General features: G+C 43.0%; 1 protein-coding gene across 2 annotated transcripts in view; it reads right to left on the bottom strand.

Moving 5' to 3' along the window:
• Nucleotides 1-15,357, bottom strand: part of ago4 (argonaute RISC component 4) — a 22,465-nt gene extending 7,108 nt beyond the window's left edge. Inside the window, exons 1-13 of one of the 2 annotated variants that reach the window (XM_017454752.3) lie at nt 15,186-15,357; nt 10,722-10,893; nt 10,491-10,611; nt 8,952-9,133; nt 8,429-8,565; nt 8,176-8,310; nt 7,916-8,003; nt 7,639-7,786; nt 7,188-7,307; nt 2,973-3,134; nt 1,697-1,830; nt 391-575; nt 51-210 (exon numbers count right to left, since the gene is read on the bottom strand). In XM_017454752.3, the coding sequence (XP_017310241.1) occupies nt 51-210; nt 391-575; nt 1,697-1,830; nt 2,973-3,134; nt 7,188-7,307; nt 7,639-7,786; nt 7,916-8,003; nt 8,176-8,310; nt 8,429-8,565; nt 8,952-9,133; nt 10,491-10,611; nt 10,722-10,893; nt 15,186-15,204 (1,763 nt within the window). In that variant the 5' untranslated portion in view covers nt 15,205-15,357. The remainder of the gene's footprint in view (nt 1-50; nt 211-390; nt 576-1,696; nt 1,831-2,972; nt 3,135-7,187; nt 7,308-7,638; nt 7,787-7,915; nt 8,004-8,175; nt 8,311-8,428; nt 8,566-8,951; nt 9,134-10,490; nt 10,612-10,721; nt 10,894-15,185) is intronic. The other variant, XM_017454753.3, reaches the window with a different exon arrangement.

The following is a 15,357-nucleotide window of genomic DNA, read 5'->3' as shown; positions in this document are numbered from 1 at the left end:
ATTCTTATCTAGATAAACGGTGGCGTTGCCACAGTGCCATTTCCACACACCTCTGATGGGGAACCAGAACATTGTTGATGCCACCCAGTTTAGCGTTGATCTTGAGGCAGAGGTTGGAGAGAGTCTGAGGGGAGGTCTTCACTACATTCTTCACCTGGACACACTGGGTTGCCATGCCCAGCAGAGTATCTCCGACACGCTTCACCTCCGCTACAAGGCAAGAAACAAAATGTTCGCTTCAATACTGTTTCAGGATTCACTCCTCATGCACAATTACATCTTGGGTCATTAAAACGACAAATATAATGGCTAATAAGCTCCAGTAAATTCTTTGTGTTATATTAGGCATGATTTTTAATCCAGAGTATTATCTGGTTTTCATCTCATTACCGTAGACAGGGGTTTTCCCAGGTAGGATGACCACAATGAGTTGCAATCCAACGTAAGACATTTTAAGGTGCTTGAACATGGGCTCGACACTGTCTGCTCCCTGGGCATACTTGCAGAAGCAGGGCTGGCCCTGAATGGGCATGCCTGCATCCTTAGAGATCTTCCTCAACTGGTCTGTGAAGCTCCTGAAAGTGGAGAGGCAAAAGGCTTAAAATATGGGGTTACTTTCCCTAAAACTCATTAATCTGATTTAGCTTTTGGAATGGATTAAATAAAAGATCAGTTGTGAAACAGATTAAATGAACAGCATTGGAAAAGACAGCATTCATTCCTAGTTTTATGGAGAACAGTTTAGAAGAAGGAAAAACAATGGAGCGCAAGAAATACGAACCAAAGTGACAATAAGGCTACATACGGATAGCCCCGTTACTGTAACGACTTTTGTCGGATGATATGTTGTGCCAGAAATAATTGCGATACACGATATTGTCGTTTTAAGACAACATTGTGAATTGTTTATTATCGAGTTGTTTACTGTCTGTGTTTTAATGCTCCGTTACGGAAAGAGAGTGTATTCACAACGTGACTTATTGTTCTACCTGGCGCCTTATTTAAGTTCTGCGCAGAAGCGAGTTGTAATGTTAGGTTTACGTTGTGTGTAAACGTCTGATGTATCTCACGTGTATAGGATGCGTTTGTGAGTTCATTAACCCGCTAGTAAAGCGCTTCACTTTACCGCTGTTCGTTCCCTGTTCCGCTTCAGCTCACGCAGATTATGCAGCTCGAACCCCGCTACTCAAACTGACTACGACTGGATTATTTCATACACTAGAACTATTTTTCTAGCTTCTTCTGGCCCCCAAAAAAACAAAAACAACAACCAAAAAAACACCATTGTTAGTGCATTGTTAATATCTTGCGTAATTTTTTTCAACAGTAAGTTTTAGTGCCTGCTACATACACATCTTAAATTCGAACGCACACAGTTTTTGCATTCGAATGTGCATTTTTATCTTAAATGCGACAGCCCTGGAGCAGACGAGTGGACAGAAGCAGGGCGAACGGCTAAAGTGTTTGTTTACATAAGAACGAATGTCGCGAACACGCGTGAAAACAACGGGCGATATCGAGGTCAGCAAAAATGATCGCGGACATGTCCATTTATCGCAAGACGAGTTGATAATGTAATTATAGTGACAGGACGATGTACAGAAAACTGAAGCTCCGATACAGGATGGAATCATTTTGAGCACCGAGACTAACTGTTGAACAGCCAACCAAACAAAGCAAAAACATAGACACTCACTTGAGCAAATCCTCTCTGCACTGTTTCTGAGGGGCAAAGCAGGCTACGGCCCACACCTTGATTTCGATGCCTGCATAGAACTGCTTCCCCCTCATGTCCCATACGCCCTGGTTGGGCGTAGCCACAGTCTTGTTCTGCGGAGAGAGTCCCTACACTCTTAGTGAAGTCTATAGACTCGCCACTAAAAACAAGACACTGTTCAAAACTTTCCACCCATATAAAATCAACAACTCTCTAGCCAGGGCTGATGATGTGTTTGCAATATGTTTAAACAAGCACAAATCAATCATTATCCATTACAGTGTCTAAACTTGTTGCTTAAGCACAAAACAATCCTTTAAAATTGAACACATTTTAAAAGAAACACACATAAGCACCGAGCAACTCCAGTGTTCAGGGAATTCAGTATTTAAACTACTTATTCCTCTGTTTCAGAAGGTTAAATAGCATGACCTAAAGGCCAAGGATGTTTGGGTTGTTAGCCTTTTAATACGCAGTAATGTAACATAAAGAGACTGAAGACTGGAGATGATCACATGTTAGAACAGCAAGTGGTTAAAACATCAAGTCATGAATGTAATATGCACTTTAAAATAAAGGGGTTTTAATTCAGGAGTCACGTTTTACCCAACATTTCACCCTAAATCACAAATTACATAGTTAAAAGATTACAACAAACCATTTAGTATCGAATTCATTCAGTTATGAAATGACATTGAAGTTAAACAAAAAAAAAAAAAAAAAATGAAAGATTGCTTTTCTCTTTATGTTTTAATCAACCTATGACCTTAAACATTTGAGAAACAAAAAAGAAAAAAAAAAAAAAAAAAAAGAAAAAAAAAAAAAAAACACCCCAAATGATTAATCAACTCTTTTACATAGAACTCATCGGGCAAACAGAAAAGCAGTCTTTCAAAAGCTCCATACGTTCCTGAGGAAGAGGATAAGACTCTATACGCCGGTAGCGCCAATGATCAGAGCACAACCTATACAGTTAAATCTTTAGAGCACTAATTCATTAATAAAACACTGACTCAAATCAGGGATGAAATGATCAGTTTTCCCACATCAGAGTCAATAACTAGAATACTAAAGAGCCAAACAGACACGCACGCGCGCACACAAACTAAGTAAAAAGAGGTTATAAAACACAGAGTCTGATCCTCCTCCTCTTGGTTAGTTCATTCACCCCACCACGAATCACAAACGCACACACATTCGCCTGTGTTTATGGCCCCCTCCCGTACTCACCCTGCACCCGTGCCCCAGTACTCACCCTGCCACAGTCCCTCCCAGTGTCTGTACTCACCCGGCCCCCATACTGCAGCATGGGCGCTGGGAGGACCCGCCCAGTCACCTCCGTCATGTCATTGTGCACCACGATGCCAAATTCTTTTAGGTAGGGGTCAGGGCCACCCACCATGCTGTTGCTTTTCACCTAAAAAGACATGAAATTGTATCAATTCAGAGGTAAACAAGAAAATCCTAGCAGACAAGAAAATCCAAGCAAACAATTTTACCACAAAAACCCTAATGTATGACCGTGGATGGGATCGCTTCATGCTAACAAGCATACATTTTAAAACATATAGTGAACGAACTGATACCTAAATGCAGTCTGCAGAACAAGCCGGGTGTACAAGCTTACAAAATGAACAAAAGCCTTATATAATAAGTATTACTTATAAGTATTTCTGCACACAATCAACCCATTTTAATTCCCCCCCCCACTCTGGTGCAGACTTTTTTTGGTACCACATAGACTAACTGATCATGTGACACCTCGAGCTGCACACTAGAATCCAAATACACACCCCCCCCCCCCCCCCCCCAAAAAAAAAAACAAACAAAAAAACAGAAGAGAACAAAAAATGAAACAAGGCAAACATCTGGTGAGATCGCTACTTCATAATAAGCAGTTCCCCCAAAAGACCACAGTCCCACCTTCTTGTTTTCTACTGGTTTGCAAATTCAAAGTTCACGTCGATAAAGTGGGTGTGAAGTGAAACTAACAGCTACCCAAAACAAAATGCAGCTTTCACCTTCCTCTTTCATTCCCCTGCTGCTTTCGCTGAAAAAGCAGAAAAGTTTTCAGATGGCTCCTGTATCACTGTAGCAAGGGATTAAAAAAAGTGAACAGAGATCACAAGTACATTTAGACATGATGTGTAAGATGGCAGCTTCCAGGCACCCAGGACATGCGGTTGATAACGGTCGCGTCTCAATCAGCTCCCTAGCTCTTTAATCAGTATATGGTGTGGACGAGTTCGTGCACTGGTAAGGACCCTGACTCACTACACATCGCGACACTGACGCCTCAATTTCTGGCGACACGACGACATACTCGCGTTGTAAAAATGTCACCACTAGCAACAACAGTCAGGACAGATATCTTTCTGGACATATATATATATCGTAAATTTGTTAGCTTAATCGCAAACGTTCCCGTCATGGTACGTGAACCATTAAACTCATTGAAGTCATTAGACTTAAACAAACCGTATACAGAACGTCAAATAAAGTTAAAACTCATTTGCGAGCCACGACGACGAGAACAAGCTACTTACGTTTGAAGTTAGCTGTGAGTTCGTCCTGCTTTCCCCCACCCCCGAGCTGAGAGACTTCAAAAAAGCTGACATCAATCCCAGTAAGGGAACATAGTGAGCATCGATACTCCTTGGTTATTGCGGTGCATTGTGGGATTTGTTTAGGGAGCGATTTTGTTTAGTTCCAGTGCACCTGAAGGATTTCGCGATTGAGACGGCCTTTAAAATGGCCGACTCCCTGATCAGAGCTTCGACTACTGAACTAGTGAGCTGATTGAAGTGCACCCAATGAGGGCGATTCCACAGAGACAGGCAGCTGTTACTTACACTTCATAACCTCATGGGAAAAATACATGATTAAATACCAAGAACTATTTCTGGCTTAGAAATAAGATTCTCAGACAGTTTTCCTAGCACAAGTTTGGACTTGTGACTTGTCTGCATTTTGAATCACTGATTGAAGGCACGTTAGAAGTGAAACTACATAAATCCTGAGGAAAAATAACAGCTACTTAGTATCAAACTGCAATCATATTAGCACAGTACATCCTCCCAAAGGTAAAACGGGCATCCTTAAATATTAACGGCTTGTTAAGTAATCAGCTGCAGCAATGCCTTCTTGCTCTTCTTCTGATAGCAGCTTATACGCCAAAGTAAACACGTTCTGTGCGTCACTGGCAAGTTGTGAACGAGTTGGCACATGCAGTACTGACTCACTCATCCCATTCATTCACACGCTTGTAATGTTTATATGAATGGAAAGTGAATACTCCGTATATATAATGCTAAACATGGGTTTGGGACAACTTTATTCTCTTAGAAATCACTGAAATTCTGTAGACTCATTGGTGTGTGCATGAGGTCATGTGGTACAACGTCTATGGTCGTTGGTCACAGCGAACGAAGGTTGATTTATACTTGTGGTTAACGACATCTATGCAAGATGGCCACCAGAAGTATCCTGTGGTAATTTGGCACGTCGCTTGTGGGCATCCTCAGAAATTAACACGCTGCAATACCAATGTAAATAGTGGAGGCAGGCTCTGCCTTTTTCCTGAGAAACCACGGAGCGTCGCCATGATGGATTCCAACTTCCGTTTATATATTGCTGTGAAGTTCCAGTCTCTATAGGGACCCTTAGTAAAACTGGCTAAAGACAGTGACTGAATTAATTAAACTTTTCACGTGTTAGTAAGATCGGGTCAAGCTGCGCCGTCGTGGTTGGCTGCCACAACGACAGCAATAAACGTTAGAAATTCCTGGAAAATACTAGGTTTTGAGCACCAGCAAAACCAAAAAGAACGTCCGTGTCCGGCGTGTGCCTTGCATCCTATGCCAAATATTGGCGAGCATGGCTTGCAGTGTTGAAGTTAAAATACCCCGCAAAGAAGGTATGCGTGTGCTCTTATTGTTATGCAGACAAACTTCGCCCCGATCCAGAGCTGTAGCTACGATATAAAACGTCCAGCTCATACCAAGAGGCGAAAGGTGCTAACTTTCTGACAGGGCTCAATCTCTGCACCAAAAAAAAAAAAAAAGTTGCTCTACAAAACATGGTCTGTTTTTTTGCTGTGCAGGTAATTATATGCTTCAGTGCTTTTGTAGTTTCTGAGTGCTTCATCATCAACGCCTTCAGAGAAAACAAAGTAGTTCATAATATCAGTGTAGCTAACCATACCTTCATATCAACCCAGTCATTAAGCTCTGACGGGTGAAGCACTGTCAAAAGACAGTCACAGCAACACTATGGAGCCATATGCTTCCACCCCCCAGTCTCAAAAGGGACTTTTGCTTGATTTATTTATTTATTTTGAGCTATTTTCACAAGTTTAACATCACATTATCAGCTAGGAAAATGCGCTAATCTGACTGTAAACACCGGAGACCGGAAACGTAAGACAAGCTTCCGGTGTGAACCAGGCGAGACTTCCGTGTTCAGGAGGAGGAAAAAAAAAAACCAAAAAAGAAAAAAAAAAGTGGACAGCACCACCAGGAAGTTTGCTATGGAAGTTTGACCGAGACGTTTTGGCTCGGACGTGCCATCTAGTGGACGCTGCTTTTAATCTTCCAGATGTAAACAAGCGAGGACATGAACAATAACAGTACACATGCAGCTGCTCATGTAACATATACAAGTGGTGAAAGTGAAGTATATTTACACCTTACTTAGGAATAGTGGTGCACTCTTATGCAGCGCTGAATTCATTTAAACACGCAATAAGAAGCAGTGAATCCGCTTAACGTTGTCCAGAACACATTTAGAAGGCCAAACTACACTACCGGTCAAAAGTTTAGACACACTCATTATTTTAACCCCCCCCACACACATTTTATAATAATAATAATAATAATAATAATAATAATAATAATAAAGTCATCAAAACTCTGGAATAACACAAATGGAACTATGGGATTATGTCATGATAAAAAAATCCAAAATAAATAAATATTTTATCATCTTCAAGGTAGACGCCCTTTTTGTCTAGAATTTCCAGAAATGTATTCTTGGCGTTTTCTCGACCGAATTCTTGAGGAATTTCCCCGAGATGCTTTTTAAAGGCTGCTTTTCTGAATATTTCACTCGATTCGGCCATTTAAAAAAAAGATTTCTTTGTAAATAAAATGTTCGTTTTCTAATGAAAGAAATGAATACGTTGGTGCAATTATATTTTAGTCCACAACACCGATAAACATTTCATTCGTGTGTCCACAAACCTTTGACCAGTAGTGTATATAGTTTAAAAAAAAAAAAAAAAAAGTCAGTCAGTTCGGTCACAATGTGCTTCAGCAGACTTCTATCTGAAATGTTTCTAATTTCCTTGTCTAAACGCCAAGCCTGAGTCATTTCGGTTTCCTTCTGGAATACAGAAAAACACCGATACCACTATTGAGTGGCTATGGATTTAACACACCGGAATAACAGGAGGTAAAACCGTACAACTCACCAGCCTGCTGATCTCCTCTTGGCGGTCAGGAGCTGAGCGAGCTGTGGCTTTGATCATGGTGGAAGTCTGGTTATCGGTTAACTTCTTTATGCAGCGCTGACCTGCCACAATATTACAGACCTGGAACGATCGACAAAAACCTGAAGTTTAGACGTGCATGAAAGAATTATGATACAGTTTCAAACATGGAGGCGAGTTATTTTACTCCGGCTTGTATAACCTACTGAAGAGGATCCACATTTCCAGACAAAGCCTCCCCTGTCACATAGTAAAGATTGAACCGTCGGCAGTACGATTTGGAGTAGAAATCGTTTCTCTCGTGTATTGCGTCACCAGAATTTTGCACTTAAATTCAGTACTTAATTGAATTTCATTCCTAGAGCTAGAATTTTAGACACCATGCATCAAGCCATAAATTGAAAAATGCCCTGGAATAAATAAGATGGCTCACCTCAAGGGGAAGGTACGTGTGCTTTTGCTCCTGCCCCACTTGAAGGCAGGGCAAATGGGGGTATTTAAGTTGTAGACTGTATTTCTGTTTGAAATATTGAGCTACGGTACATTCCATGGCTTGTCCATTTTCTAGCTGCAAGGGAAACCTGGCAAAGCAATAGTGGTATTCGTTACAAGACTGAATAATCGTTTAAAACAGAAATGCTTGCAGTCTATGCATTAAAAGTATTCATTTGCACAGGAAGGTTAGTCTCGAACGTGTTAGAGAGACCCACGTCTGGTGGCTGGCTGGGCGGCGGGTGACATTGCACACGCGGTACTTCCTCTTCATCTGCCCACAGTGTGTGACCTCCACTTTCAACCCTGTTCACACAAACATACGCAAAAGCATGTCAACAGTCCAACGACACAGAAAATGACTCCGACGAGACAGTGCTGGGTCACATCCGAGACGAACGTAATTTTCAAACAATCCCCATCGCATACGGTCAACGACAAGTTTGTTTCCCGGCCCACAGCGGAGCTGCCGACTCACCTCGGATCTCCTTAGTGAACTTGACACGTTGAGAATCTGTAAGGGGCTTGGTCTGCTCGTTAATGTTTTGGATGTCTAGAACCTCACACATGAACTCGATGACTGGCTGGGCACGGTAGAATGCGGTGGCTGAAACTATGGGATGGGGAAACAAAAGAACGTACACGATTACAACAACAACCGTTCTCATTTTCACTGTAAGATTATAAAGGGGCTGTCAGAACAACTGCACATCCCGTCAGAGACCTCTTACCATCGATGTTGAGCATCATGTTCCACATGGCTGGACGAACAGATTGATGGAACCCAAACCACACCTCCCTTCCTCCACCGAGCGGATGGTAATAGCCTTCAGGAGGAGAGAAGAAAGAGCGGCCTACAGGAGTGTACCTGCAACAACAGAAACAAAAAGAGATTACATAATTATTAACCAGTGCATTTACACACATCCACCTACACCCACACCTGGGGTCACCAACTCAAACCAAATTGATATTTTTAATTTTTTTTGCATGGACGATAATTGCACCGAACCTCAAACAATCTCAAGCCCTTTTCTTCATGGTTGCATCTAAAGCCACACCTACAGAAGTGAACTTCACCAAATATTACCAAAAGTGTTCTGACTTGAATTCCGGCATTAAGCCCATCATGTCATACAGCGCAAAAGTGAGAATGGGATAAACAATTAAAAGGATCTTTCCTTAACTGGCCTGCCGCTAACCCTCAACGTGCACACTGCTACATGGAAAGGATGAATATTATAATCAGTTTGCCTCATGGACGGAAGATGGCGTGTGATGACATCCAGGGCCTGCACGGAGTCCTCAGGAACCTCGTTTAGGTGACCGGACAGAGCCTCCAGGAGCATCTGCAGACTGACCACCGACACCCACTGCAGAGACACCTTAAAGGTCTGATCCTTCCCTTCTCCTGGCAGGGTCACTTCCAGATCCACCTGAAACATACAAAGTGGTGGTGCTGTTTGCTGAATTTCACCAAATCGATTAGCTCCTGACGTCTGGGACAAAAAACAACCGATCGCAGAGAGTATATCTGAAACGAGCGCGAGCTTGGGTGACTACTTTACATTTATTCATTTAGTAGACGCCGTTATCCAAAGCAACTTACAAATGAGGAAATACAAGCAAACATACAGTGGAATGTGGAGGATGTGAGCATCGATCCCGCTACTAAGCCCGCTATTAAGCGAGCGCTCTACCATTTGAGCTAATCCCCTCCTGAATCCCCATAATATTTATCAGATAAGGTCCAATACTACTTAAAGGTGGCGGTATACATTCAAGCGACGTAAGACGTGAACATAAAAGCCTGTCTCCTGTAGTTGTAGGACAGTTAGCCTGACCAAAAACACAGCCTTACTGAGCTCCAAAACAAAACCATATTTCTACCACATTTCTGATCAAACAGGCCTGAAATCCACAAACGTATTATGCTTTTATTTAAGGAGCCTCCACTCCGTGTACCCCACACAGCACCGCACAGTCGACTCCGATCGCGTGTCCACACTCTTCTGAGCTTTTTGAAACGCAACAAACCCGAAAACTGAAGTAAATCCGATCGAACATTATGAGATGGCTATGGTTATGATCGATAAACAACAGTTCCCTGATTCAGGAAAGACCTTGTTCTTTTGAAAAAAATAGTTCCCAATCATCCACAGATCCTCAGGGCGTATGGTTCAGGTTCAAGAGTTGAATAAAGTTACGTTCTGCAAATCTCTACACTATACAGCCGGAAGCATGCAGACAAATCAACAAATCGCAACCATATATGCTCGATACATCCCATTCTAGATTTATTTCCCCTGTTATAATAAGCTCTACTCTTCTGAGAAGGGTTTCCACTAGATATTGGAGCGTGGCTGTGGGGATTTGTGTTCATTCAGCTACAAGAGCGTTAGTGAGGTCAGGCAGTGAGGAAGCCTGGTGCGCATGTGTGCGTGCGTGCAGGGCGCCAAAAAAAAAAAAAAAAAAAAAAAAAAAAGGGCGCAAACAAAAGCAAAGAGAGATTGAGTGCATGGTATATTCGAGTTACCCTTGAACACGTTTACGATGCTGCTTCCACAACCGCAAGCAAAATGTGCAAACAGCGGACATCATGTGATATTTAGACCAATATAAGACAGTGTGAGGTTTCAGAACAAAAGACACATTGTGTAGGAGTTCTGCTTGGAGGACACACACACACACACACACACACACACACACAGCATCGAACAAATGTCATCTTTTGCAAATCATCAACAGCCTTTTTTGATTGAAGTGTAGTGTCAGCTTTATGTGCCAGCTTACCCGGTCTCTCCCGATGGGCAGCGGGTGAGCCGTATACATGTTCCTCTTTCCATCGTATCCAGGCTGCCGGTCCCCAAAGATCTGCATCTTGAAGTGTCTCACCATGGTGTCCACCACCTCTCTGCACACAAAATTAATAAAATGACTACTGTCGAAAAAGTGACATCGAACCGATCGTCATAATCATGCTCATCACTGCCCTGACCGCTTCCTTTTCAAGTCAAAGCTCACCTGTTGACCCGCCGAGGTCGCTTCTCTGGCTTGATTTCGATGTCATAATGGTAGACATCGATCTTGGGGATCTGCACCTGGAAGTGATTGGCCAGCAGGCGAATCGGCTTCCCCACCGTGCCCAAGCCGGGCCGGCGTGGTGGCTGGAAAAGGGAGGGAGGGGCAGGCGGGCCTACAGAAAACATCGGGGAAGGAAAAAAAAAAAAAAAAAAAACAAACATGAGCGTAAAAATGTCTTTATCCTGGATGCTTAATTTTGGTCAAACAACACAGTCTGGCCAAGCAGTATTTGGACAAAGCACAAGAACACAGAGAGAATACAAGATATTGTAATGCTTTTTCTCCTTCACCGTCGATCATCATCATAGAACAATGACGCCCAATTATCCGCATGCAAAACCCCCTCTTCGTTCTAATGCGCAGAAGCCACGGAAACAAAGCAGAGAAAGTCAGATCACAGACAGCAGCAGGACCATATGGAAAACTATTCTGATGTGCAATTATTCTCAACGATGAAGTATGAAGCACTGGAGATTTTCTGACATCTCAACAAACCCATAGATGCTACTCTGGTCCTTCTATTCATGCGATAAAATGATTCCCTTTCGTGCATTAAAGTTGGACGCACATGTCGTCATTGTCTTATCCTCTACTCTATTGTCCTACCTACTCTCTTCGATGTGGGGGGTTCTGTACATTGTACATCAAGGGGTGGATGCTTTTACAAATTGGAGAGGTCGAGACCCCTGGTGCTTTTACACGCTCCAGTTAGCACATAATCCACAGGGGGTAGTGTGGTCCTCTGTGGCCCATCCTGCTCCTGAACCGGCCTCCTCCTCCTCCTACATTTATTTAGACTATGGCTGTCAATATCTTCTGCGTGCCTATTAAAGAATCCAAGCTGTTGTATACACTAATTGGACTCACCACCTTTTCTTCCCTTTTCAATTTCTCTTCCAGTGGCTTCCTAACATTAAAATCTTCAAAACTGCTGATTTTTACAATAATCTCGACATTTACACTGTTGTACTTTTATCACGTATTTTTCCCCACTGAAGACGCGTCTCGGCATGCACGCAAAATCATTTAAGGGTTTTTTTTTTTTTTGCATTTACGCAATAAATAAAGCATCCCTTTGGTGTGCAAATCCCTGGGAAGTATCTGAAATAAGCTTTTGGCCACTGTGGCACTTCACTTACACCTTTTCACGAGGTGTTTCTGCTATTAAGTACTCTGGCGACTCAAACGTTCCCGCCTCGAGGACCGGTGTAATGGGCTGAAGGTGAGAAACGGATAGATTTAAGCGTTGAGTCAGTAATGACATTGAGCACATGGCGAGCAGTCACTGTCCGATCACCTGGATTACGTTACTCAGCACAGCGTACAGCTGAGCAGGAGGGTCATCCGTGACACCGGGAACACAGGATCTCACCACAGTGAAAGGACAGAGGGAATCCCCATGGCTTTTAGATATAGAGAAGAGAATAGCTCCATGTTATGCCACATTTATTCCTTGATAGTTGATAAGGTAATGATGCTACGACTCGAACATACTGTGGATACAAGTCTACCAAGTAGTATCCCCACACTTTTGTTTTTGTTTTTAAGTTGTGGGGGTGGAGTGACGGTAATCAGGTCACATTATGTGCAATCACCGTCTAATACTTACATGCTGAAAGTGAAGGAGGTGTCATAAGAGGCAAAGCCCCGACTTATTCAGGGGGCCTAGAGCTTGACAAGGACCCTAGAACATGACTGTTGAAGTAAGGTTGGGGGCCCCCCAACCTAATCAATGCTTGCGTTTCCTAAAACTGTTAACTGCCCCCCAACCTCACCCTACCTTCCCCACCAAACCAAGTGCCATGGCTAAAGTTTGAGCTAATATCCGAATAAAGCAGTCCGTACAGGATTTCACAGAAATTTTTTTGTGAGTGTTGCGGCCAAAGATTCTTGATTTTGTTGCAGCATTTATTTCAAAATATACAATGTAACTTGCAAAAGTTTTGTGTGCTTTTTTTTCTTCCTTTCAGAAACCTACATGAATTGGCGAAAGTTCAGTTGCAGGAAATTGTTCCGCAGCGATGTTTGTTGGTAAATTAGACCTTCTAGCTGTACTCATGTTCGAATCTAAGAGGGCTTTGGGCCGAACGCGCATTGTGATGATGTCACATGACGTGTCTCGGCCCAAATCTGCAGTAATTTTGAAAAACTGAAAGCTCCTCCGAATATCGCGGAGTTTGCTTGATGTTTGCGATCTCGAAATCCTGGAGGGACTGGATGAAAGCTCATCCTACAGGGAATACGTGCAGATAAACCATCAGATGACCTTGTTCTGTAACGTGGAAGACCAGGCATAAACAAATACCAATTTACTGTGCGCCCCAACACTCACGGTCAGGCAGTTTCATCAAAACGGTCATCGTCAAACTAAAACAAAATCATCCTGCTTCTAATTAAAGCATTAATAAAACCATGCGATAACAATAAAACTTTTCATCCTTCAAAGAACAGCTCCTCCTGAGGTGACGATGGATATTTATTACCTTTCAAAACATCTCACATTTTTCACAAGATTACTGACAAAAGTCAATAATAAACTCCTCAAAGGTGGAAAGCGAGAGCTAATTTACATTGATCAAGTTATAAATACAGCTGGGGACAAAAGTTCACAGCACCCAAGGCTGTCTGGAGACCTTCAACCAGATTCTGGGGTGGGGTGTGGGGGGGCGGGGGTTTAGCGGGGAACTGAAAAATGTGTATGATTTCGAGTCATAAACCTATTAAGAGGAATGGGCAAATTTCACCCATGCAATTTAGAAGCGCTAGAACAGATGTGTTAGTGGGGGAATAAATAAGCCAACCGAGAACGTTACACCTCAGAAGATCCGAAAACTGCTCGGGCGACTTAGATTTTGGAAACCGGCAAACAATGGTGGACAATTTATTTATTTATTTATTTTTTTATTTAAAAGATGGAAACGCAAGATTTCGACCACTAACATCATACACCCTTTAGTATGTTTTGTTGTGCGTTAATAAAGCAATATCTCAATAAACTTGTTAATGAATTCAATTGCTGTAAGGGTATGTGATATATTTCTGCACAGTCTATTTAAAACGTTTCAAAACTGCTGCTTAATAAGATTATTATCTGATTATCATCCATTTCAGAACGTAATCTACAACTGGCACCTGTAGGACCTTGTGTGTGTGTGAGAGCGCGCGAGTGAGAGACAGATTCTACAACTGGCACCTGTAGGATCTTGTGTGTGTGTGATGTAAGCCCATATTCCTGTAGATGCACTTGATACTGAACAGCTCAATGTGCTGCTGTGACATGTGGGGGGTAAAAACGAGGGAAAGTCACGGATAATGAAGAATCCTGGACAATTTGAGACACGTGAAAATACCCATGCACCATTTTTGCCGGTGTGTGGCATTAATACGCTCAGCACCAGTGTGTTTTTCTAATACAGAGGTGTATAAACACACACGCACGCACACACAGGCGACTCCTTCCGCTTTCCACAGCCTGAAGGAGTGTTTACTTTCACTCGTGAATCCCTTCTACCTATAAGAAGACAAAACCTTCGGCGAAAATGGGGTCTTCATACCAAGAGCTGGAAGCTACAGGAAAGCCATTTTGTCCAGCTTTATGCTGTTGTCTCGTAGGGACTGTTCTGATGGCCCGGAACAGGCGTCGACATGTACACCATGACCGCGAGAGAAGTCTGTTTATCGGTCTGTCAGCCGTTTGCTCACCGTGTGGACGACACTCAATCAAACACAGCATTAGAAACACGTTTCCAAACCCAGCACATTCTCACCATGTGCTTGAACTAGACAGTAACACACCAATTACCACGTCGCTTAGTCTCAATGCCTCGAAAATATCCCAAAAGTTTCCGTGTTTTGATCGCTAAACGCCACTTCCGTTTAAAACAAAAGCCTCCGAAATAAATAGGAAACCGTAGCAGACGAGCAGGTAGCTAAATGACTTCTCTATCTCTCTCTCTCTCTCACACACACATATATATGTGTATATATATGTGTGTGTGTGTGTGTGTGTGTGTGTGTGAACACACCAGGAAGAAAGCTCGATTCATGATTAAATCCCAAATATCGTCGCCACAATGCCGTGCTGCCTTCCGCACTGCTGTGTGTCTGTGTATGTGTGTGTATTACAGTTCACTGCGCTGCTACACAATAAATAACTGTCACGACGTCACACACACAAACACTTGTTGGCCTTCTAAGTATTCATCTTGGCAAGCAACTATATTAAATAAGCAAAGAACAGAACAATTGTGACTGAGACGCGACTGGTAGTGTGTTCGTTTTCGTTTTTTGTCTCTGAGGCCTACATACAGCGCAGCCAAGCCAAGCCGCGGCCCACGGTGACGCGCCGCGCCGACCAGCGCTCCACTGTCACCGCGCACGGGCTCCTCACATTCACTGGCTTACCGGGTCCGAGCGCTTCCATGGCCGAGGGATCTCTCTCCGTCTCTGTCCCGGCCTGGCGGCTCCGTACCGACACTGAAATTGGGGGCGGTATCTCGAAGCTGAATGTGGCTAATTTAAGAACTGGAAAGATACGTATCCGTTCAAGGATCTGCGCGCTGCGTTGTCTTCGGTG

The sequence above is a fragment of the Ictalurus punctatus genome, chromosome 24 (genome assembly GCF_001660625.3).
Source record: "Ictalurus punctatus breed USDA103 chromosome 24, Coco_2.0, whole genome shotgun sequence".
Classification (NCBI taxonomy): Eukaryota; Metazoa; Chordata; class Actinopteri; order Siluriformes; family Ictaluridae; genus Ictalurus; species Ictalurus punctatus.
Note: the sequence above shows the minus strand (reverse complement) of the source record. Positions and strands in the feature narration are given on the sequence as shown.